Source organism: Festucalex cinctus, chromosome 14, assembly GCF_051991245.1.
Source record: "Festucalex cinctus isolate MCC-2025b chromosome 14, RoL_Fcin_1.0, whole genome shotgun sequence".
In the NCBI taxonomy this organism is placed as follows: Eukaryota; Metazoa; Chordata; class Actinopteri; order Syngnathiformes; family Syngnathidae; genus Festucalex; species Festucalex cinctus.
Window position 1 is genome coordinate 16,165,001 of NC_135424.1, and position 24,068 is coordinate 16,189,068.

General features: G+C 40.6%; 2 protein-coding genes across 5 annotated transcripts in view; both read left to right on the forward strand.

The window, feature by feature from the left end:
- Nucleotides 1–5,659, forward strand: part of mcu (mitochondrial calcium uniporter) — a 76,783-nt gene extending 71,124 nt beyond the window's left edge. For both annotated transcript variants that reach the window (XM_077495821.1, XM_077495822.1), the window contains exons 8-9: nucleotides 1,226–1,342; nucleotides 1,656–5,659. In XM_077495821.1, coding sequence (XP_077351947.1) covers nucleotides 1,226–1,342; nucleotides 1,656–1,736 — 198 coding nt within the window. In that variant the 3' untranslated portion in view covers nucleotides 1,737–5,659. The remainder of the gene's footprint in view (nucleotides 1–1,225; nucleotides 1,343–1,655) is intronic.
- Nucleotides 5,660–7,737: 2,078 nt separating this feature from the next.
- On the forward strand, nucleotides 7,738–23,783 carry oit3 (oncoprotein induced transcript 3). 3 transcript variants are annotated; one of them, XM_077495409.1, is made up of 10 exons: nucleotides 7,755–7,828; nucleotides 9,963–10,028; nucleotides 10,879–11,253; nucleotides 11,346–11,456; nucleotides 18,487–18,609; nucleotides 18,704–18,826; nucleotides 20,284–20,444; nucleotides 20,517–20,929; nucleotides 23,106–23,205; nucleotides 23,448–23,783. In XM_077495409.1, exons 1-10 carry the CDS (start codon nucleotides 7,774–7,776, stop codon nucleotides 23,643–23,645), a joined length of 1,725 nt encoding a protein of 574 aa, XP_077351535.1. In that variant the 5' UTR covers nucleotides 7,755–7,773; the 3' UTR covers nucleotides 23,646–23,783. The 3 variants fall into 3 exon arrangements, with proteins under 3 accessions (XP_077351537.1, XP_077351535.1, XP_077351536.1); XM_077495410.1 differs by having other exon boundaries at nucleotides 23,451–23,783; XM_077495411.1 differs by lacking the exon at nucleotides 9,963–10,028 and having other exon boundaries at nucleotides 7,738–7,828.
- The last annotated feature ends 285 nt before the right edge of the window (nucleotides 23,784–24,068 follow it).

Sequence of the window (24,068 nt, forward strand, 5' to 3'; positions counted from 1 at the left end):
ACCGTGCCGCCCTGTATCCGTTTCCATTTCATCGTTATTCACAAACCTGTTGAAAACACTGGCAAAAAGAGTTTGTTGCAACATTGCCCTGGCTGATCTCTTATACTCTGCTGCCACCTGCTAGCCATTTTTTTTGTAATAATACCATTGCTTTAAGTGACCTCTTCATGTCAGAAGCTGTATCAAAGTCTTCTGTATGCTCTAAATTAATAATAATAAAGTCAAGTCTAAGTCTAATAAAAAAAAAAAACATACATGGGAGTGATGGAAAAATATATGTATAAAAAATAACAGTACGTATAAAAATGTATTTATATGTTTTTGGATTTGAATGAGCTAGAAAAGCCTCCTGTATGTTCTTTATGCTAGGGCATACAAAAACGTATAAATACGTTTTTGGAAGTGAAGGATAACATATTAAAAAGCGTATTTACACATTTTTGGGTTTGAATAGTTATCAAAGCTTCCTGTATGCTCTAGCATTAAAAAAAAAAACGTATTAAACTTTATTATATGTATTTATAAGTTTGTTTTTGTTTTTCTTTTTGTATTTTATATAATTTGTCCTTCACTCCCAAAAACGTATTAATTATGTTTGTTTTTTATGCTAGAGCATACATGAGGCTTTGATAATTAAGTTTTTATACATATACATTTTTGGGAGTGAAGGAAAAAGTATTAAACATATTTATATGTTTTGTGGTTTGAATGAGTTAAGAAACATTTTAGCATTATTAAATGTCATGCAATAAATACTTCATAAAGGCATTTCCACTTGACTTTACCAACCAATCATGAAGGCCTAATCCTTTGCAGGTACAACATTCTGTCACAGTGGACACAATGTTCATTTCGCTGATGAAATGAAATTCGACATTATTCTTGTGAGAACAGGCTCAGTAATAACTACTGACACTTAAATTCCTCCAAAATGTGAACCCATTGATACTTTCCGGTTAAGTAGAGGACAAGTTAAAAAGACAGCATTTGCAGTATTACAGCAAACTCGGCTGAGCGCCTTTCTAACGTCCTCCCCAAATTATATAAGTTTTGTCCCAATTGAAAGGCTGATACTGTGACAGTGTTGCCCTTTTACTCCGCATTCATAATTCACCTCTACCCAAGCTATTTCAATAAGCTTAATCTGATCTGCTAGGCAACGCATCACCAAGAACGTCTGATAAATTGGTGCTCAGAAGATGCGGTTTCTCTTTGTCACCTGCAGGAGTACGTGTATCCCGACGCCAGAGACCGACAGTATCTGCTCTTCCTCCACAAGGGGGTGAAAAGGACACGCTTTGACATTGAGAAGTATAACAAGCTCAAAGAGGATATCTCTGAGGTACAATTGCTTGTCAAAGCGTTTCTATGCTTGCATTTACAATACATAGAGTGGATATCAAAAGTCGACATACCCCTCTTCAAAGCTAAAGCCCAGGATAAATGATTTCACAACTTTTCCCACTCTTATTAAAACCTACAACTCAATTGAGAGAAAAAAAAAGAACTATTTATAGGTTTGATATTAATACTGGTTAAAAATGATACTGAGAGAAATTAATTATAAAGTTAATAAAAAAGTAAAGCATAAAAAGAATTAGACTTTGTTGACAAGTTTGGATGATTTTATCCAAAAAATAAAATGTGTCCTCTAGGTGGAGTTGGATCTGAAACGTCTTAGGGACCCGCTCCAGCTCCAGCTCCCGGTTCAACAGCTCAATGGTGGTAAAGATTGATGGGAAGAGTAATTCCCTCCAGCATTCCCTTTTCTACCCTTAGCCACGCCCACACGTTCCCCATCCCTGCCTTATATGAAACCTGCCTTCCTCTCCATCTCTCCTGCATCCCCCTCTTCAAGTTGGGAATCCCCCCCCCTCCTCCTTTTTTCCCCTTTTTACTTCCCTGACTAAACCAACTGTTCGGAATTGCAACTGAAAATCACAAGAGAAAAAGAAAAAAAAAAAAAGAAAAAAAAACTCACAGTGATGGTGGAGTGAAACTTGCTACTTGGCTACTTTGTTTAGCCTCTGAATGGACAGCCTGCGGTGAACCTGAGGGGCAAACAGGAAATACCACAACCTGACCCTGCAGCACGGAGGAAGTTATTTCTGTGTACTACCTGTGTGTGTCGGGGGCCAGGTTCTGGGGAGCGTCTCTATCCCACACATGAAACAAGTTTACAAGCAAGGCTCAAAGAGACGCTGACTTCCTGTGGCTGAACTCTGCTGCCTCTTCTCTGGCCACGCCTCCTCCAGGTTGACGGACCGCCATCCTTCCTCAACGTGACCTTTGATAGGAGTCCGTCGAGAAAAAAAAAAAAAAAACACTGTTTCCTCTTCCCGGGCAGCCCAGCCTGCGCAAGTATGAGAGTACTACCGACAACAACATCACTGTGTGTTCTTTTATTCCAAAAAAAAATAAATATTTTGGCACTTTTTATTTTGAAAGCCATAGTATATTTGTTATGAAATGAATATAAAATAAATCTATATGTATACAATCAAATAAACTGAATGACCAGATGCTAGTTGTTTCCCAGTGGGGGGAGGAGCTCGTTTTAAAATGTCACAGCGTCTGCCACGCCATCATCACGTTCATCATGTTGTCATAGAGAACAAAACACATTATTAAATACATGATTTCTTTAACTCTGTTCCACTAGAACAAGCCTGATTTGGCGGTCAGACTCCTGTAAACACTCCAAATGGGAATTTCTATGGAAGTCAATGTAGAGTAAAAATTTTTGACTGAAAAATACGTTTAAATATGATGTTCGAACGTACGTCTAGGCTAAATGCTAAAAGGTTAGCATGATTTCCCATAATGCTATGCAGTATTAGCGCTTTCGCTAGTTAATTAACTCATTCAGTGCCATTGACGGCTATAGACGTTAAAAAAAAATATCAATTTTAACTGGGCTAGCAGTGAATGAGTTAATAATTTTTTTTATTTTTTTATTTTTTTATTATTATTTTTTTTTATCATTTGACCTACAATTATATCAATATGTTTGAAAATTAAGTAAATATTGTTTATTCACATTTTTTTTATGATTTATGTCTTTTTCTATTTATGGTGCTTGATTTCCGTTCATCACTTTATACACAGGCATTATGGCATTATGGGGGAAAAAATGCTACATTTTTAACGTTTAGCCTACAAAGTACGTTCGAATGCACATTCACATATTTGCAAGTATGTTTAAACGTACTCAATATTTAAATACATTTCAACATATTTGACGGTCAATATTTACGAGTACACATTGGCAGTTTGACATGTCCGTAGATTTTGCTTTAAAATGTGTACATTTTCGTCCAAGATGTCATCATATCCCACACACGTGAATTTCCACTCAATAAAAGCCTCATTGCGAGCGAGCGTTCTCTCCCCACTGTCGCTGTTCCACCTCCCTGCTCCCTCCATGACAAGGCAGGGTAGACTGCATGCTGTGGTATGCCCTCAGTAGAAGTTTGTGAATGTGTAGACGCGCCATAGTCATTTTCTACTCGAATGGAAACTGTTCTTTGTCTCACATAGTTAGTTGTGTATAAGGCACTCTGTCATCCCCTGATTGGTTAAGTCTGTGCTTATAGAAGTCATACGTTTAGGACAAAAATATCTTTTCTGTTTTTGAGTGAGGATTGGTGGCCCTCTCTCTGACTGTTTTGTCAATGCCTCCAAAAATACAAAGGAGTATTAGGACCATGCAGAAAAGTAATTTTGCAAGCAAGCAACATTTTCTTCTTTCACTGATATTAAAGAATTATTACATGGAAGGTATGGAGAGACTGCTGATATCAGACAGTTCCATTTATGTGGAAATTTTGACATTTCCTGTAAAATTGCTTTACAACTTTTCTGTTACATTTTTCTCATGTTCCTTTTTTTTCCACTTTTCTCTGTGACCGCAATACTCCTTTGTACAGAAAGGTCTAAACTCATTTCCCCCCCTCTGTCAACAAACATTGTGTGTGAGCGAGAGCCGACAGTTGACTTAATCCTATGAGCAGATCTTATTTAACTCCAAATCTGCTCTTAAAATGCATGTTTACATCCAATTAAAAGTTACCCATACAGATAGGATTCGGTCTAATCTGTTGATTGTGTGTGTGCACATGTGCATTATCTTGAAAGGGAAAAGGTGCCTTTTGGGATGATTAAGGATTTTGACAGTGTTGACAAGGAATCATTTGGGTAAAACTTAATTTAAAAAAATAAAAATAAAAAATTGATGGCGTGACAGTTAACTGTTGGCAGCGTTGTATAGGCGAAGTCAATTCCAAAATCTTTTTTTTTTACAACAATATATACTATTAATATTGCATTTGTGGAATACAAATTAATGAGCGAAACCCATCTATTTTTATCCATCTCAGGGGGCGGCCATTTTATCACTTGCTGTCGAATGACATTACACTTGCTCAGGGCTAAAGTAACAACCAATCATGGCTCAACGATTTTCTGAGTTTGGTCATGTGACATTTGCAAGCTTAGCCATGATTGGTTGTTACCTGAGCCTGAGCAAGTGGCAAAATGGCCGTCCCCTCAGATGGATAAAAACGCTGTTTAATTCATGGTCCACAAACGTAATACTAATCAGAATACCGTGGGGCTGCATACAACATTTTGGGGTTGACTTCCTCATTAAATGAGAAGACGTGTTGAATGGGCATGTTAATGGTTGAGTGAACCATCAGATTAGCATCGATGTGAATCCTTTGCCACCATTGCAGCTTGTCAATAATGATAAATCCCTCATCCCATTCATATCTGTCGCTGGCTTACAATGGTTTTCCTGTTGCACACACAGTGAAGTTGTTTCCTTGTTGGAGGTGATCTTTGTCCTCTTTGCTCATTAGCTTTTTGTTTGTTTATTTAATCTCACCGTCCAGTTACTTGCCCCAGGCCCTCGTGTTTTGAAAATCTGAATACATCAACTATAGAGACCTTTATATAAAGAGGGTGTTGCATGAATGTATGTTTACATGGGAAATTATGTAAAAACAAAAAAAAGATGTATACAAAAAAAGGAAAAGCTAATTTCAGAACGTTGTTAGTAGAGATTCCTAGCAGTGGACCGGCCTGCGTGTTTAGAATTAGTTCTGCTGAACTTGATCCTCACCGATCAGCCGCTCGCCATCTCACCTCAAGCACATCCATTTTATTTATTTACTGCATTGCATTTATGCTCCCAGAATGACAAAAGTCCCAAATCCTCAGCGCACCAGTAAAGAGGCTCTTTGACTGCTGACCTCAACTTCCTAACGTCCTAACGTGATTCTAAAGGAAAATGTCAGGTGCCACGTGGTAGCTTTTGGAGGGGAACACCTCCGAACACATACCGCTCTTGTCCTCATCCCCTCTTTTTGTTGTCCAAATTACTCTTCTATCTTGAATGTGTGTTTTTGAACTTCTGCTGTGCACTTAAGAGTGAAGCATATACGAGTGAAATGACCTTGTACTCCATTCTGACCTCCCTTTTTTTTGTTATTATTTGTGTTGTGTCCTTCTGGACGTTCTGTTTCTGTTAACATGATGCTGTAATATTGGCAAAAAAAACAAAACAAAAAAGTGTAAAATCCTGTATCATTTATGAAATATGTATAAAAGAGAAATGTAATTCAATTATCAATAAAATCCTTATCCAGGTTTTGGAGCTTGTGGTCCGCTGGCTGTTTTTGTTTTATTTTTGTCTGCTCATGTGTCATGTCGACATGTTTACAAGACCTTGACTATCTTCTCAGGCTCTTCCTTTGCACATCCTGTCAGATAGATGTGACAAGAACTGTGTACTTACGTATGCACCAGGAATGCATTTAAAAATATGTATATATACACAGTAAAAGCAACAAATCTTATTTTGTTGAAAGTGAATAGTGTAGTGTGACATATAGCAGCAGTTTGAGGGGAAAATATGTAAATAGATTTTTATAAAAGACATAAGTGCTGATTCAGCTCTGGCTGTCATGAACCAAGTTGTGCCAGTTGCTCGTGTTTTAGCCTCCAAAACTTGTGTCCACGGTGAAAGCTGATTAATCCTGCCTGAGCCAAGAAGGAAATCAATGTCTTATTTCCAGGAGTAGTCACAAAAGAAAAGCATGGCATTTTCCACCTCATTACCCTTAAATAGCAACTTGAATGGATGTCTTCATTGATTTAATTACATATAAGAAACTGAAAACGCAACCCTAAAGTAAGCGCTGCTTGAGTGTTTGTGAAGCATCTGCTTTCTTCTGCTTGCAATGTCAGCGATCTGTATGACACATTATAAGGGGCTGTCAGAAACTTCGTAATTCACGATTACCCTTCACACGCACGCATATGCATTATTGAAATGCTCTCATCCACCCTACTGAAAAACACACTACAGAAACACTCTAAATTCTGCTTCAAACTCTCATGCACACTACTGAAATGCTCTCACGCAATACTGAAAGATTCTTATCCGAAAATGCTCTCAGCCACCCTACTGAAACACAGGCAAATTTTATTTCACTCACACAAACTACTGAAATATAGTCAACTAAAACTCACATTCTACTGCAGGTGTGTCAAATTCATGTTCGCTCTGGGGCCGCGTGGAGGAAAATATATTATCAAGTGGACCGCATCGGAAAAACGGTATATAACTAAAAACAATTGCCGTCATTTATACGCAGATTTTCGTGAAACACCTAAATTACGGATCTCAACTGTAATTATATTGTTCCGAAAAATAACACGAATGCAAATGGAACGCGGCAACACTTTGCCTGTATACGTTCCGGACGTGTTAAATCGACCTGTTTTGCAATGAATGCATTGCATGGGGCAGTTCATGATGTTATAACTAGGACGTTAATCCTTGTCATATCTATTTGTGTTACCAGTAATTGAATTTGTGTCATATTTAACACGTTTATGTCGGTGATCCATCCATCCATCCATCCATCCATCCATCCATTTTCTTGACCACTTATTCCTCACAAGGGTCACGGGGGGTGCTGGATCTCAGCTGGCTGTGGGCAGTAGGCGGTACACTCCGAACTGGTTGCCAGTCAGTTGCAGGGCACACAGAGACGAACAACCATCCATGCACACCTAGGGACAATTCGGAGAGACCAATTAAGCTGCCATGCATGTCTTTGGAATGTGGGAGGAGACCGAAATACCCTGAGAAGACCCACACGGGCATGGGGAGAACATGTAAACTCCATCCAGGTAGCCCGGAGCCTGGACTCGAACCAGAGTCCTCAGTACTGGGAGGCGGACATGCTCACCAGTCACCCACCGCGCCGCCCCTATTATTATTATTAGTTATTAGTATTGTTATTAATACTATTATCTTGCAACAAGTATTTCTTATGTTAAAAACAATAAAACTAACACTAAAAGTAATCAACTCAATTAGAACGAAACATTTAAAAAAATAAAAACTGTGTGAGAATGTTTCAGTTTGTTGTGAAAGGTAATCCTGAATTACAGTGTTCAAAACCCTCACTACTTTAACACAACACAGACTCCTTGTCTAATTCTAATGCTGCGCTATTATACAAAATACCTTTATTTACAGCTAAAGGAAATTGAAGTTGTGAGCGATGGGACGGACATGCAGTGTGAAACAATGCAAATGTGATTTCTGTGATTTGGCAAATAGGAGGTCAAGGTGAGCCATGACAGTTGCACACTTACAGATAAGAGGCGCCTATTAAAAGCAGACGCAACTGAGGGATGAACAATAAATGCTACTCCACACTGACCTGTTGGTGCAATATCATTTTTCCCAGCATAATGCATTTTTGGGTTACTGTTCTACTCCAAGAAGTTTTCCAAGTCACAGCTGTCAGTGAGTATAAAAAATATGTCTGCATTGTTATGTGATTGTATTTAGCAAAGCGTACGTATTGTATTATATCCAGAAACTGTGCTAAATTCAGTACATGCTTGAATGCAAATTGTTGTTAATGTCACCGTAAACTTTTATGTATCAATTGAAGTCAATGGAAAGCCAGCAGCTATAATAAACTGCCGTCACGTCCCTCTGATTTCACTCCTTTTGCATCTTAATTACACCAGAAGAGAAAGATCATCAATTGCTCATTTTGTTGATTGTCCTCAAGTGACTTTTGTTCCTTTCTAAAAACCCAGAAGGATATTTACCTCATCTTGTTAAGTTCCAGAGCTAATTCAACAGCAGATTGTTCATTGTTAATATCATCACAAGCATTATCAGTATCAGTCCGATGGTAATCTTGTATTAGTATTGCACACGTTTACCATTATTGCTATGTGCAATAACATCATGACCATCCCTCCTTTCCTGTATCTTTGGCTCAAGCCAACTGTTGGCAGATGGTGCCCCACCCCCCACGGAGTCATGGTTCTGTTCGTTATGGAAGCAGGCAGTTTCGCCTTGAGATAACTTCTGTTATCATTCAGCACAATATCAATAATAAATCAAGCACACCTTAAATCAACTATAATAGATATTCAGTGTTTTTTTTTTCTTTTTTTAAAATGGATTCTGTACTGCATGTGTATTTTTTGTTTATACTTTAATTTAGCTTTCCTTATTTCATTTATAACTTCTACAGACAAAACTATTTCTCAAGTTAAGTGTTTCTTATTGTGTTCTACTGTCAGTTGTTTTGTTACACACAGCGTGTTGGGGATAACGGCAATATCATGACGTCACGATATTAAAACTGCCACAATATATCACCGTCATCACGTCACGATATTAAAAGCAGCAAATTTGTTTAAAAAGTCAGGTGGATTGCCATTTGTGCAGTTCTAGTACCCTCTGGTGGCTAGTTTTTAGTGCAGTTTAATTTTCACAAGGCATGTTTTGGCCCTTCTATGTTTAAAATAGACGCTAATGGTCAGATAAAGGAGAATGTCATAGGCGTGTGAACGTAGTCAATATGTGGAGGAACTCAATGTGTGCATGCATTAGCAAGTGCCTCAATATTAAGTGTTATTATTAGTGCAATAATGTACAAAAGCACAATATATATTTTTTCTTAGTATGTGCTCATTTTCATTTTTTTGTTTTTTTACAGTAATGTGACCCTTTTTTGTATCGCCAACCACCCCACAATATCATGATAATTATCCTATTGTGGCCTTCATATCGTGATAATATCATATTGTGATGTTTGGATATTGTTACATCCCTAGTTGTTTGGGTGAATAACGTCTTCTTTCGTGGCGATAACTAGGTCGAAACACTGTGAGATAAAGGAATAAACTGTCTGACAGTTGATTGATATTTTCAGTTGAATCATAAAAGCAACAGCAGTCTGTACAATCCATACATGCTTGGAGAGCTGAGGCACTTCAAGGACGTCTCTTGTACAGTCCCCGTCTGATTACCCCACAGATTTTCAATTGCAGGCTTTCGGTCTGTTCTGTTTGGGCCATTTTAAAATGTTAATTTGTTTTATTGAAGCTATTATTCAGATGATTTGGTTGTACTGTATCCTTTGGATTGTTATTCCGCTTCCTAGGAGACAACTGTAACAGAAAAACAATACCCACAGTTATATGGTTACTTAACACAAATTGCTAAAATAATATTGCCTCGCCTGCTTACAGTTGTATTTAACTAAGCATGGAACTGGAGGTCATACTTTAAACTCTTGTCGAGTGGATATAAAATGAATTTTCCCGCTACAGAAAATTTGATTTGAACACATTTCATGAAACAATGAGTTGACAGTGGAGCATTGAGAAAAAGGAGGAACTGAGGAGGTGAGCCATAAGGATTCGGGGAAGCACCTGAAGCCAGTTGCAGTTTATGACTGATGAAACAACCTATTCATAATTTAGGGCTTGGGCCCAAAACAATGGGCCTGAGTTTGTTTTGAGAATGTGAGAGTTCAATTTTGCACTTTTAAAATAAGAATCCGAAAACGATATAATCAACAGAACGTAAAAGTCAAGAAACAGTGACATTTTGCCTTTCTGTGACTCTTCAGGTGTTTCTGTGTCTTCTGAGTTTTGCCTAGGAACTTTCCTAACTGGGCAAGATGACCAAGGAAAAGGTTGTTAAATATGAAAAGTTCTTCGATGCTACCTTGAACCCAGCTTTAGCATATGTAGGTTACGCCTTAACAACTTTTAGGAAAAGAAACATTTGTTAGGCTACTCACAATCATTCACAACAGCAATTTTTTTAAAGCAACAGGACACCAACCAAGTTTACAGACACGCAAAGACGCTGGAGAATTTCATGCTAATCAGCAATATTTGCTATTGCGCACCAACTTTGGTTAAAATAGCTTGAGCTGAATACATTTTAAATAATAATGTCATTTCCCATGCTATACATTATAGGCTATACGGTATGTATACTGTTATTGATGGCCACCTGGGTGTGTGCGCCACCATTTTGAATTAAATGGATGATTAGCTTTGATGCTAGCATGTTCAGCATTTCTTTCATGAATATATATATTATTATAATATATATACTGTGTGTGTGGGGGGGGGGGGGGGGGGGGGTAATCTTAATTCACAAATTTAAGAGAAGGTGAAATCCTTAAATTTCAGCTAAAAGTGTAGTTTTGTATGTGTTCTGTTAGCAAATCCCTTTAAAATGTTCAGTATATTTTTACTTTAGCTTTGGAAGTTGGCACCACTACTTAGTACTGTGATTATCTGCCCCGTTTGGTCTCATCCCACACTTTGGGAAGCTCATTGCTAAACCATTAGAGTCCTTTTCATAACGCTTTTCAAACTACAATTCAAACTCATTACTTCCTTATAAAGTCATCATCTTAATCACTCAGACATAATATTATAAAGTGTCCTTTGCAGGAAAGGTTCCACATTAATCCAAGGTTATTATCATTTTGCTATCATCGTGTTATGATCTATTATCTTTGCCCTCAGCTCCGGACCCATGTTCTGCCTACATCAGTCTGAATGAACCATGGAGGAACACAGAGTATCACATCAACCAGTCTTCCGGGAGTCCTTTCTGTGATAGCCACATGTCCGGGGAGTGGTATCGCTTCACAGGAATGGCAGGGGACGCCATGCCCACCTTCTGCATCTCGGAGAACCACTGCGGCACCCACGCTCCCATCTGGCTCAATGGCAACCACCCCCAGCCACAGGAAGGCATCGTCACGCTGCCAGTGTGCGCCAGTTTTGGAGAGGACTGCTGCCATTGGAACGCCAGTGTGGATGTGAAGGCCTGCACTGGGGGTTACTTTGTGTACCGCTTGCCCAGACCTTCAGTTTGCTTCCATGTATACTGTGCTCGTAAGTCGAACTTGCAATGCATTGTCTCATGGTCTTTTCCCTTATCTGTTGTTATTGTTACTTGAGAATTGTCATTTTTTTGTGTCACACAGATTTCTATGACATCTGTGATGAAGTTCCATGCGTCGGTCCAACATGTCCTGACTCGGAATGTCGCTGTGCTACTGGAACTGTTCTGGGACCAGACGGACAAACATGCCTGGGTGAGATTAAATGACAGGAAGGAAGAGTGGAGGAGACAAGATTTGCTACAGATGACAATATAGGCCCTACAGGAAAATGAGAAAGTAACAACAGAACTAATAGTGACCGAACTTCTTCTTCTTCTTCTTCTTCTTCTTCTTCTTCTTCTTCTTCTTCTTCTCATCCTTCTTCTTCTTTCTACTAGTGCGTCACTAACCACTTAGCCTGAATACTTCATAATCATTACACTTCATTAAGTAAACCTTTATGAGCTCCAGCTAAACAGCTATTTAAAAAAAAAAAAAAAACACTGCCAAACTGTTTATTCTTGTCATTCAAGTTAAGAGTGATGTAAAATTGCACTGCACATATACTGTGAGCTATTTCTTTTTTTTTTTTTTTTTTTTTTGAAGAGCTCAGAATTGTTCATTCGGTAGTCTTACCGATTCAACGTCTTGTCATCATTGCTCTTTTCTTTTTTTTTTTTTTTTTTTTTTTTTTCTTTTTTTTTTTTTTGTGTGTGTGTGTGTATGTGTGCGTGCGTTTGCGTGCGTGCGTGCGTGCGTGCGTTTGCGTGTGTGCGTTTGCGTGCGTTTGCGTGCGTGTGTGCAAATACTTATAAATTTATACTCATTCATTCACCTAAAACCTTATAAATATCCCATTACCCTTCGCCTTAACCAGGTACTTCCGAATCTTGCCAGAGTCGTGAGATTTAAATGGTCAGGAGACCAGAGAAAAGGTCAGAAAAAAAAAGAAATAAAGAGAAAAGAAAGGTAAATCAAAGTGACATCCAGCACCGACCAAACACTTCCTGCCTTCCCCATGATTACAAAATCAAAGTCTTACGCCAACCCCGGAAGCCTCTAAATTCCAGCAAATTTAGCGAGATCTCAAGAGCCCAGAGGAAAAACTAAAGAGAGGAAGGAGGGAAGGATCGATAAGGCAGAGTGAGATCAATAGAAGCCAGTACATCCAATCCATCAAAGTGAAGTCCAGCACCAACAAGACCCCTCCTGCGTGGTTACAAAACCGGAGTCTTATGCCAACCCCAGAAACCTCATACTTCTAATAAATTAAGATCTCAAGTGACCAGAGGAAAAACTAAAGAGAGGAAGGAGGGAAGGATAGATAAAGCAAAGTGAGAACCACAGACACCAGCACCAACTGATTCAAGGGGCTGTGGGAGGGAGAGGGTACTTCTGTTGAGTTTCAGTAGATGCTGGTGCGACGGATCTGGCATGCATAAGGACCACCACCAAAGAAAGAAGCCGTCAACCGCGGTCCAGCAAAGCGAGCACCCCCCCCCCCCCCCCCCCCCCGGAATCCCCAGGCCGCGGCAGCACCAAGGCCACCCCCAAGCCACCCGAGCGGACACCGGTCGGCGAGCCGACCCAGACACCCGGAACACCCCCGCCCCAGCCCCGGCCCACACCCCCGAGCCCAAGGCCGCAGAACGAGGCCCAGCGGGCCCCCACAGCGCCCCACCGGTCCCCAGCCCCCATCCCCCCACGACCCCCCCGCACCCCACCCAAACCCGCCATCCACCACGACCCAGGCCCCACCACCCCCGACCCCCAAACCCCCGAACACACCCCGACCCCCAGCACCCAACCCCCCACCCACCCATACCTCCACCCCCCCCCAAACAAGCCGCCCCCCCCCGACGGCCGCCACCCCCCCCCCGCGAACCCGGCCCCCCGCGAGAACCCCCCACCCCCCCCCCCCGGAAACCGGCACCGGGCAGCAGCGCAGAGAGGGAAGATGTGCCCACCCCACCTCCAGCCGCGCGAGATTTGCACAGCGGCGGGAGGGGGGAAGCAGAGGAGGAAGCACCAGGGGAGAAGGCGGAACACCAGAACACCGAGCCCGGTGGGGAGAGGCCCCGGTCGTCACGCCAGAGTACAAGTGACACCTAACCCTGTTACTGAGTCCGCCAGCTCGCCGACTGGCGAGCTCTACCCTTACACCGTGAATGTGGCCCCACCCAGTGTATATACAAGTGTGTGCGTGTGGTGCATTAAAATTGGGAGCAGGTGAGTCGGAGCAGAGGGAAAAAATTTCCCCTATTCCGACCCACCCGTATCCCCCCCAAAAAAATGAATATGTATATGTGTGGTGCATTAAAAAAGGGAATGGAGGGACAAAGTGGTGGGGCAGGGACACAAATGGGGGGGACCACAGCGCTGCCAGGCACTGCAGTCCATCCCCTCTGATGGCTCCCCGCCCCAACTCACCCCTCCCCTTGGACGTGAGGTGCATTAAAATTGGAGGGGAGTTGAAGGGTGAAGACGGTGTTTCCACCCTTCCCCACCCCACCAAGAAATGTGTTGTGTCCCCTATGTGTATATTTACAAAGTGTATAGTGCAAGCTAGTGAAGTGAGTAAGAGGAGCGACCAGCGGGGCCTCACCCAACCCGGCGGGTGTAGGTGGCACGCCCGCCCCCCAGCACCCCCACCCCCTGCCGCCCCCCACCTCATCCACCCGGCACCACAATGGGCGGACAGCCAGCGCAGCAGGGCTACCGGACAGCCCACCGGCCACCGGAGCCCGCCCGGGGCGCCAGGAGTTATACCGGAGTGGGGCAGGCCCCAAACCCTCGCCCGGCCCCCGGAGCCCGACGCCCGGGCCGGGGAGGGAGCCCCAGGCCCAGGGAGAGGGAGGGGGAGGGGCCGCAGGGCAGACAGGGAAGGGGGGGGGGGGCGGGGGAAGCGGGGAGAAGACGACAAGAAGGCGAAAGGGCGGCTGCAGGGCAGGAGGCGGGGGGGGAGAGGAGGAGGGAGGGCGACAAGGGAAAAGGGACCGGGAGGCAGAGGAGGATGGGCGGGAGGAGGCGAGGAGGGAGAGGCGACGGTGGGGAGGAAGGGGGAGGGGAGAGGGAACCACGGGGCACACCGGAGGCCCACCCACCCCGAACCGCGCCGCCGGGCACGGAGCAGCGGACCGCGCCGGGACGGCGCCGCCCCGGGCACCAGGGGAAGCACCCCAACACCGCACCCCACAGGGGGCCCAGGGAGCGGCCAAGACGCAACCGCCACCGAGCAGACAACGGGGGGGGGGGGGGGCAGAACCACCCCCGCCCGACCACAGGGGACGGCGTCAAGAAAATTGACTAATTAGCATGCAGTAACACCAAGTGTTGATGCTTAGTGCCCACTAGAAATAGATCTTAAGGAGTTATTGAGTATAGTGTCGTATAGTGTGGTATGCTCGAGCCCACTAGCAGCAACTAGGTTCCTGACTATATAAAAATAAAAACAATCAGATACAAAATACCAAATACAGGAGCAGCGAAAACAGAAGTTGTAACGATGTGGTGGCTCTCGTTAACAGGCAGAATCTTGGCAGGATTAAGTTGCCAAATTGAGATTAAAATATTCTATGTACATAGACCATATTTGTTTAAATCTTGATACTTGATTTTTATTTAAGGCAGAGATTTTTTCCATTGAGATATAATTTATTAGTAAGTTTAACCAGTGGTCGATATTTAGAGATTGTTTATTTTTCCAATTGACAAGGATTATTTTTTTAGCAATAGTAAGGGCTATAAATATAGATTGAGATTGTTTACATGGTAGCTCAGTTATTGTTAAGTCACCTAGTAAACACAGTCTTGGAGATAAAGGAAGCCTACAGTTTAATATATCAGCGAGCTTTTCCAAGATTTTAGTCCAGAAATGCAGCACTGGAGTACATGACCATAAAGCATGAAGATAAGTATCGGCAGTGTTTTGTGAGCACTGGAGACAAATGTCGGAGTCAGAGAGTCCCATTTTTTTCATCATATATTGTGTAATATATGTTCTATGAAGTATCTTATATTGGATAAGTTGCAAATTTGTCTGTTTGGTCATTTTAAATACATTTTCACAGATTTGGGTCCAAAAGTCTGGTTCCGGAACTATAGACAAGTCTTTTTCCCATTTTAAAGTCGGTAAATACGTTTTATTTGTGTATAAAAATAACTTATATATTTTTGATATTTTCTTTATTGTTGTTGGAGAAAGCTTCATAATATCTTTAGCTAAGACAGGCAGTTGGAGCGTATCCTGAAGTGTTGGGATTTGTTTCTTAACCATATTTTTAACTTGCAGATAATGTAAGAAATTTCCCTTTTTTATTTCATATTTCTGGACCAAGTTTGTATACGATATAAACTTATTATCTGAGAAAAGATGATGAAGGTGTGTAATTCCTTTCTGCTCCCATAGGCTTAAATGGAACGACTGATTATTAAGTTGAAAGTCGGGGTTATGCCAAATGGGAGAGAGCCCACAGGGCGCCAATTGGGAGTTTGTAATTTCTAATGCCGTCCACCAGGCAGTCAGGGTGGCGGCTATCATTGGGTTTTTAAAACAATTATGTCGTCTTATTGATTTTGTAATAAAGAGTAAATCTGACAGTCTAAGATTATTACAATCCTTCTGCTCCAATTCCAACCAACAGTTAGTATCTCTGTTGGGTTGTGTCCATAGCACAAGATATTGTAGTTGATTAGCTAGATAATAGTACATAAAGTTTGGTGCCTCTAAACCTCCTTTAGATTTACTTTCCTGAAGAGTAGATAGACTAATTTTGGCTTTTTTTTTATTCCAATAGAATTTTATGATAGCAGAGTCCAGCGATTGGAACCAGTTAGACGTAGGTTTAAATGGAATCATTGAAAATAAATAATTAATCTTTGGTAAAACTTTCATTTTTATAGTAGCTATCCGTCCTATTAAAGAGATCGGAAGATTATTCCAGCGCTCCAGGTCACTACGGATACTATCCAATAATGGTGAAAAATTTAAAGAAGTTAATTCAGTTAACTTAGGTGAAATTTTAACACCTAAGTATTTTAAATTACCTGTAGGAAAGGAGTAGTGTGGATCCTGACTTGTAGGATTCCATGAATTTTCTGTAAGAGGTAATAATGTTGATTTTGTCCAGTTAATAGAGTAATCTGATAAGTGAGAGAATTTAGTTATTAATTTAAATGCTTCCCCTAGCGAGATAGCAGGTTCTTCTAAATAGAGTAATATATCATCGGCATATAGATTAATTTTATGTTCTATTGTCCCGGAGTGGATTCCTTGGATCCGTCTATCCTGACGTATAGCTAATGCAAGCGGCTCAATAAATATAGCAAATAATAAAGGAGAAATTGGGCACCCTTGTCTTGTTCCCCTTTGTAAAGTAAAACTCTGTGATGTAATCCCATTAGTAGTAACTGTAGCTTTAGGAGAATCATATAATATTGAGACCCATTGAATGAATGACTCCCCGAAGCCGAATTTATTTAAGACAGCAAAGAGGAAGGACCAGTTAACTTTATCGAATGCTTTTTCTGCATCCAGCGAAATAACAACTGCCTTTTTATCATACCGCTGTGACATACTAATCAAGTTAAAGAGTCTCCTAATATTATTAGTAGAATGACGACCTTTAATAAAACCTGTTTGATCACTATGAATAATTGTCGAGATTACCGTCTCTAATCGAGATGCCAAGGCCTTAGCGATAATTTTAATATCGGTATTAATTAGTGATATCGGTCGGTAACTTGACGGGAGGGTAGGGTCTTTTTCTGGCTTTAATAAAAGTTTAATTGCTGCTATATTCATATCTTGACGTATATCACCTTTACTTTTAATTTCAGTTACTACTCTTAGAAATAATGGAGCAAACATTAACCAGAAATGTTTAAAAAATATAGCCGGAAAGCCGTCTGGACCAGGTGCTCTGCCATTAGGCATACTGTCTAAAGCACGATACAACTCATCTATAGTAAGCGGGGTATCGAGAATATCTTTATGTTCAATAGATAACTGAGGTATATTTAAGCTGTTTAGGAATTCCTCAATATATTCAGGGTTAGGTCTATTAATTTCTGTGTATAGATTTCGATAATAGTTATAAAAAATATGGTTAATTTCTTCTGGTGATTGTGTGCATTCACCATTTATATCTTTAATAGCCGTTATAAGAGATTTTTCCCGATTCCGTTGAAGTTGATTTGCCAGGAATTTACCTGATTTATTATTATGTTCAAAATTATTATATCTCAACTGTTGTATTATAAACTCTGTCTTTTTAGATAACATGTTATCTAACTGTATTTTTATATTCTGTAGTTCTATCCATATTTGATTATTTGGGTTTAATACATATTCATCCGTTAGTTGTTTAATTTTATCTTCCAGGTATTTTTCTAATTTTTGATCCTGTTTCTTTTTATAAGTTGAATATGATATAATTTTCCCTCTAATTACCGCTTTCCCTGCTTCCCAGAGAAGAGATGGAGATATATTTGGAGAGTCATTTATTTCCAAAAAATCTGCCCACTCCCTTCTAATAATTTTATCAAACTCTACGTCTTTCAGTAATGAGATGTTAAAACGCCATATCGGGGGAGGTTTAAAGGTAGAGTCAATTTGTAGAGTGAGGGAGACTGGTGCATGATCACTTATAATTATAGAATGTATTTTTATAGCAGTTTTATCAACAATAGAATTATTTGTAAGGAAAAAATCAATTCTTGAGAATGATCGGTGCACAGCAGAGAAGAAAGTAAATTCCTTCTTAGTTGGGTTTTGAAGTCTCCAGCCATCGCTGAGGCCAAAATCCTCCATATATTCATCTATTACTTTAGCGGATCGTAATCGCCTTGTATATATCGTATTATTAGAACGATCTATTAACGGGTTCAAGACCGTGTTAAAATCACCTCCCCGCTATTTCTAATATGGTAGCTTTTTAAACTACCTTCAACTGAGCATTGTTATCTTTGCATTACATACCTTTTTAGTTTCACCGGGCAAGTGTACCTAATGGTTTGGCTGGTAAATGATTGAAGGATACATAATAATGACCTCACTCTACCCTAACAAATCTCTTCTTTCTTCCATCTTTATTATTACTTGTCCCTCCAGTATTATAAAGTCAGCCTTGAAAGGAATTTGTCATCCTCATCCCTGTAGGTGACTCATCTAGTGCCGCCCGCACTCAAGTCAATTAAAAGCCATGTGCTGTGTGACCCAGGTGTGCGTTTGTGTTATTTTCAGACGTGAATGAGTGTGAGAAGGCCAACGGTGGCTGTGCTGAGGTCTGCGTCAACACCAAAGGATCCAGACGGTGTGAGTGCGGTCCGGGCCGAGTGCTGGATGAAGCCGGGATCAACTGTCGAGGTACTGTACTGAATTCTAGAATTTCTACCAACATTGGCGTTTTTGAAATACTTGGATGTAACCTTTCTTTTCTGCTCTCATGTGTGTCTTGTAGAGATGGCAGGCTGCCATGTAAACAATGGAGGCTGCAGCCATGGCTGCTCAACGCTGCACAACTCCTACCGGTGTCACTGTCCTCGAGGACTGCAGCTGAGCCATGATACACGCACATGTCTGGGTATGAAGAGTAGTAGTAATAATAATAATAATAATAATAATAATAATAATAATAATAACTAATAATAATAATAACAACAACAACAACAACAGCCGTTTTTGTTATTGTGACAATGATGACGTCAATGATAACAACAGCAGTCCATTATTATTTTTCAAATAAAATACATCTCTATTGAAATTCTCTCAAATAAGAACTTCATCACAGCACAATTATTGGGGGGAAAAAACCCCATCAAAAACCAAGAGCAAAATTGAACTCTTAACCTAAGAACTATTAGGCAGATATACCACTAGACCACAATGCTGTCCGCAGTAAACTAAATTTTACTTTAAAACAAAGTTAAGCTCAAATTTTATGACCAAAACTTGCCCCCAAATTACCCTTGCCTTTAAAATTGTAATGTTCTGTGATATAACACTCTCACTATATTTCAGAAAGGTATATAAAGTTTTATACTTTTTTTTTTTCAGTATTAATTGCTATTAAAACGGAAACGAAACCCAAGATGTCAAAACCTTCAGTTATATTCTGAGTGGTAAATATTTTTTTTATCAGCTGCTGTTTATGTAAATCTATCCATCCCATGCATTTTCTTGACCACTTATTCCTCACAAGGTTCATGGAGAGTGCCGGAGCCTATCCCAGCTGGCAATGGGCAGTAGGCGGGGGACACCCTGAACTGGTTGCCAGCCAATCGCAGGGCACACAGAGACAGACAACCAACCACACACACAAGCACACCTAGGGATAATTCCGCGCACCCAATTAACCTGCCATGCATGTCTTTGGAATGTGGGAGGGGACCGGCGTACCCGGAGAAGACCCACACGGGCACGGGGAGAACATGCAAACTCCACCCAGGAAGGCCGGAGCCTGGACTCGAACCAGAGACCTCAGAACTGGGAGGCAGACATGCTAACCACTTGTTCCACCGCGCCACCCTACTCAGAATATATTCTTAAAAAAAAAAAGCCAAAATATTGCATCTAACTCGCTTATCAGACATATCCACTTGCCAGTATCTCGCCAACTAATTGTGGGATCATGGCTAATGTCTGTGTTGCCATCATACAATATACTGCTACCACTAACGTCGCATAACTCCATCTTGGGATCATGCTAATTTATTACACCAAGCATTTACTAGTTATATGTGGTCATTGATTAAAAAGGTATACAACAGAAGTGTACTGGCTTTAGCGGCTAGTGGCTACCAGCTAGCTGCTTGGCCTCTTGTCCGGACGGCTGGAGGGCGACAGACGGCAGACTCCTTTTTATAGGCATTTTATGTTAGCTTTCTTTTACTAGATTGCTAAATTATTCTGTTTAATTCTTATTCCGCAATTGAAATATACATAGTACCATCTTTTGACTAGTGCTGGGCTGGCACATTCAGTGTATTCATTCAAAAACATTTGTGGATTTAGCTCCCTTCTAATGTGAATACATTGCAGTGCCAGTGGAGTGCAACCCAAGTTCCATTACAGTGTCAATACCAAAGGACATTGTTGGAGGATTGGACCTTTTTCTTTCCAACTCATCATGTCGTGGTATCTCCAATGGCACACACATCAACCTCAACTTCAGTCTCAAGACGTGTGGCACAGCTGTAGAGGTCAGTCACGCATGGTAGAATCATCAATTGTGCTCCATAGAACTAATGACAATATCGACACCTCCCTCGCAGGTGACAGATGACAAGATAGTGGCAACCAACCTGGTGACAGGCCTTCCCAGGGCCAGTCCAGGTAGCAGCAGGGACCTGATAGTACGCACCAGTAAGTTAGTAGTGCCAATCACTTGTGAGTTCCCCAGAGAGTACCAAGTGTCCGACGGATACCAGGCAAGTCAGCGCGGCTCGGCCCTGGAGCTGGCAGGTCACAGCAAGGGAGTCTTCCCCTTCTCGCTGGAGCTCTTCAAGAACGCTGAGTTTTCTCAACCTTACCGCACGCCGCCTCATTTGCATCTTCACGACTCGCTCTTCTTTGGGGTGGAGCCCAAAGAGAGGGTGGAAGGACTGTCTGCCCTGGTAGAGAGCTGCTTTGCGACGCCAGGGCCCAAAGCTGACCAGGCCATCAAGTATTACCTCATAAAAGACGGGTGAGTTGTTTCACAGACAAATTCACTTTTCAACTGCTGCACAAATGACGAAATAGCAGGTAGGACACATTTACAATCTAACTTGTAGTATTAGTTCCATGAAATTGTATCATTTTTTCTCTTGAATTCATTTTTTCAAGCCGTGCGTGTAGTAATCGTTTTATGTGATAACTTAAGCAGTGCTGGCCGATGTAACTTAAAGTGGAAGTCAACCTTCAAAATTATTATTATTTATTAAAATAATATTATGTTTATGTTTATGATTTAGAAGATGTACATAATAATATGTTTTAAATAATAATATGTATGTATGTAATAATATGCTCCCCAACTAGTCTAAATGCACCATTCCAATTAATATTGTGTTTGTGGAATATGACTAAAGAGTAAAATCCACCCATTTTTATCCATCTCATGTGGCGGCCATGTTGCCACTTCCTATTGACTGGAAATGACATCACAGTTGTTCAGGGCTCAGGTAACAACCAATCACTTCTCAGCTTCAGAAAGTAGATGAGTCGTAATTGGTTGTGACCACCGCTTAACTCATGTTACACAAACTCAATATTAATCAGAATGCTTTGTTTAGATTACTTTGGCTGCATAGACCATATTATTAGTCCTATTTATATTTCCTGGTTGGTTTTTATTTTTGATTTTTTTTTTCCTGATTTTTTTTTTTTTTACTCTGACTTTCAATTGCCTGTTTGTTTGTTTTTTTATTTTTATTTACTGTGTGCTTCCATTGCTTTTGTTGCCTGTACTGTGTACTTTGACGTTTATTTTATCAATGTAAAATGCATTACAAATAAAATCTATTATTATTATTATTAGTAGTAGTAGTATTAGTATTAGTAGTAGTAGTAGTAGTAGTAGTAGTGTAAAGATTTTTGGAGGGTTGACGCCACCTTTAAACTGGATAACAAATGAGACTGCTCCATTTGGATTTCAAATTTGTTCACACATTTGATGATGTCAGCAATTTTCTATGCTCTGATTGGTCAGAGAAAATTACAGCTTCGACTTGCAAAACACCCTTGTAGTCATAATAAAATAAATAAATAAATAAATAAATAAATAAATAAATGCTTTTAATTCTTCATTTAATGCAAAATTAATCCTATTAGTAATCAGAATATCGGATGTGTATGATGCAATTTATTTGAAAGTTTCATTCTTTTGTCATGTTATCAGATAAATATTGATTCAAAACTGCTCTAGATAATGTACATGGCACACTTGCATGCTGTTAGACAGGATTGCTGTTTTGTATAGTATTGATGCCTCTTTAATTGTTGTTTAATTAACAGTGGTGGCATTAAGAGGCAGTTTCAGTCAAATAAATTACATCTACTAAAGGCTTGAAACAAGTTGAGCACATAAATGCACCCTGGCACTTAAGAAAGTAGCTACTTTAATTGTATGGTTATACTAATAACTGTTTTCAGTAAAACTTGAAAAACAACAATAAGTGGAGCAAACCTTAAAGTGCCTCTTCTTGTTAACAACAATGCCGTCTTATAACACACTAGCTCTATCTTTTTGAGCTCTATCTTTTTGTGCCCACAATGTGAGAAAGCAAGGAGTTAAAAATGGAGAGCTTAACACCCTCTCCCACTCTTTGTGATGTTGCACCTTTCTAGCTAATGAACATTTCAAAATAAACAGGGGATAAAATTCTTCTTGAATTCAATTCCAACAAAAAAAGCTGACTTACAGTACGTGGCCTCCTAACCTTTAGAGAAGCTGGACTACTACATTCATTCTACTGTGAGAGAAATGTGTTGGCTTCTGCCATATTCGAAGTGCCTGCTGTCGAGGGAATGAAATGATTGACAGTTATAGGACAGTGAAACTTATGTGTCGCATCAAATGTCAAACACCACTGACCTTGGCTGCTGATGATCTGTTGAGAATTATTTTTGTTATATTTTTTGCCCCCCCAATCGACTGTCAGGTCAACGTTTTCTGGCAATTAGGCTGTTCAAACTGCTTTACAACGACATAAAATTACAAGTCAAATAAAGCTATTCTGCAAATAATCAATACTTAATTAGCTGTTATGGGCTGCAGCACAGCCGCGTCTTGATACCGATAAGCAATTGAGAGAATGGAGGGATGGATACAACACAGTGAGAACCCCTGTAAAGACCTAAGCTGTGCGTCTTGTGAACAGGTGTATCTCGGATGAAACCGTTACTCAGTACACGTCCAAGGACCAGCTTTCCAGGCACTACCAGGTCCCTGTCTTCAAGTTCATTGGCAAGGAGAATCGGGTGAGTAAAGCAGCCTGCTGGGAGACAGATGGCTTAAGAGAGAGTGAGTGGGCTTATGATAGTATGGCAGTCTGTTGTTTAGATTATTGACTGTGACTATTAGACATCGATATGTTCATTACCCACTGTTCTTGATAATTGTAGCTAATTCTATTTATTTACTGTCTGCTCTATAGCAATGAATCGGCTATCCAAATAGCATTTATTATATAATGGTGATGCTTTATCCTGTGTGTTTGCAGCAGGTCTTCCTCCACTGTCAAGTGTTGGTGTGCAGCCTGGGAGACTCTCGCTGCACTCAGCCATGTCGGCGACGTGTCCGTCGCGGTGCCCCATCTCAGCGTCAGCACACATTGAGCGGGGGCCCCATCTTCATCCTGACCGAACCAAGCAGCCAGATGGACTCAAATTCCACTGATGGTTCAGTCACGGATATTTAATTGACCAACAAGATGTGTATTGAAATTTGTGTTTGGTTGACGTTTGTTTTTGTGTTCTCCAACATGTACTGTTAAAATTGCGGAGATGAACAACCAATGGAAACATGATTTACAGTAAAATGCCATGTTTATGATGAACATCTTTGTTTGAAGCAATGTACTTCCACTTCAGACACATCTTCTCCATTTCGACTGTATTGAAGACAATATCAATAAAACTGTACGTATTGGAACTGGACCAAATTAGTTCAATGCATGCAGGTCAATTGATTGAGATTGACATCACAATGACTTAAGGGCTCAGGTAGCGACCAATCACGGCTCACCTGTTTTTTGAGTTTGGTCATGGTTCACAAGTTGAGCTGTGATTGGTCTTTACCTGAGCCCTGAGCAACTGTGATGTCATTTTCAGTCGACAGCAAC

Excerpts from the sequence above, each read along its gene's own strand:
- oit3 (XM_077495409.1), top strand. The coding sequence starts at position 7,774 with ATGCATTTTTGGGTTACTGTTCTACTCCAAGAAGTTTTCCAAGTCACA. Across the intron at positions 18,610-18,703 it reads AGCCGGGATCAACTGTCGAG|AGATGGCAGGCTGCCATGTA; the intron begins GTACTGTACTGA and ends TGTGTCTTGTAG. Across the intron at positions 20,930-23,105 it reads TATTACCTCATAAAAGACGG|GTGTATCTCGGATGAAACCG; the intron begins GTGAGTTGTTTC and ends TCTTGTGAACAG.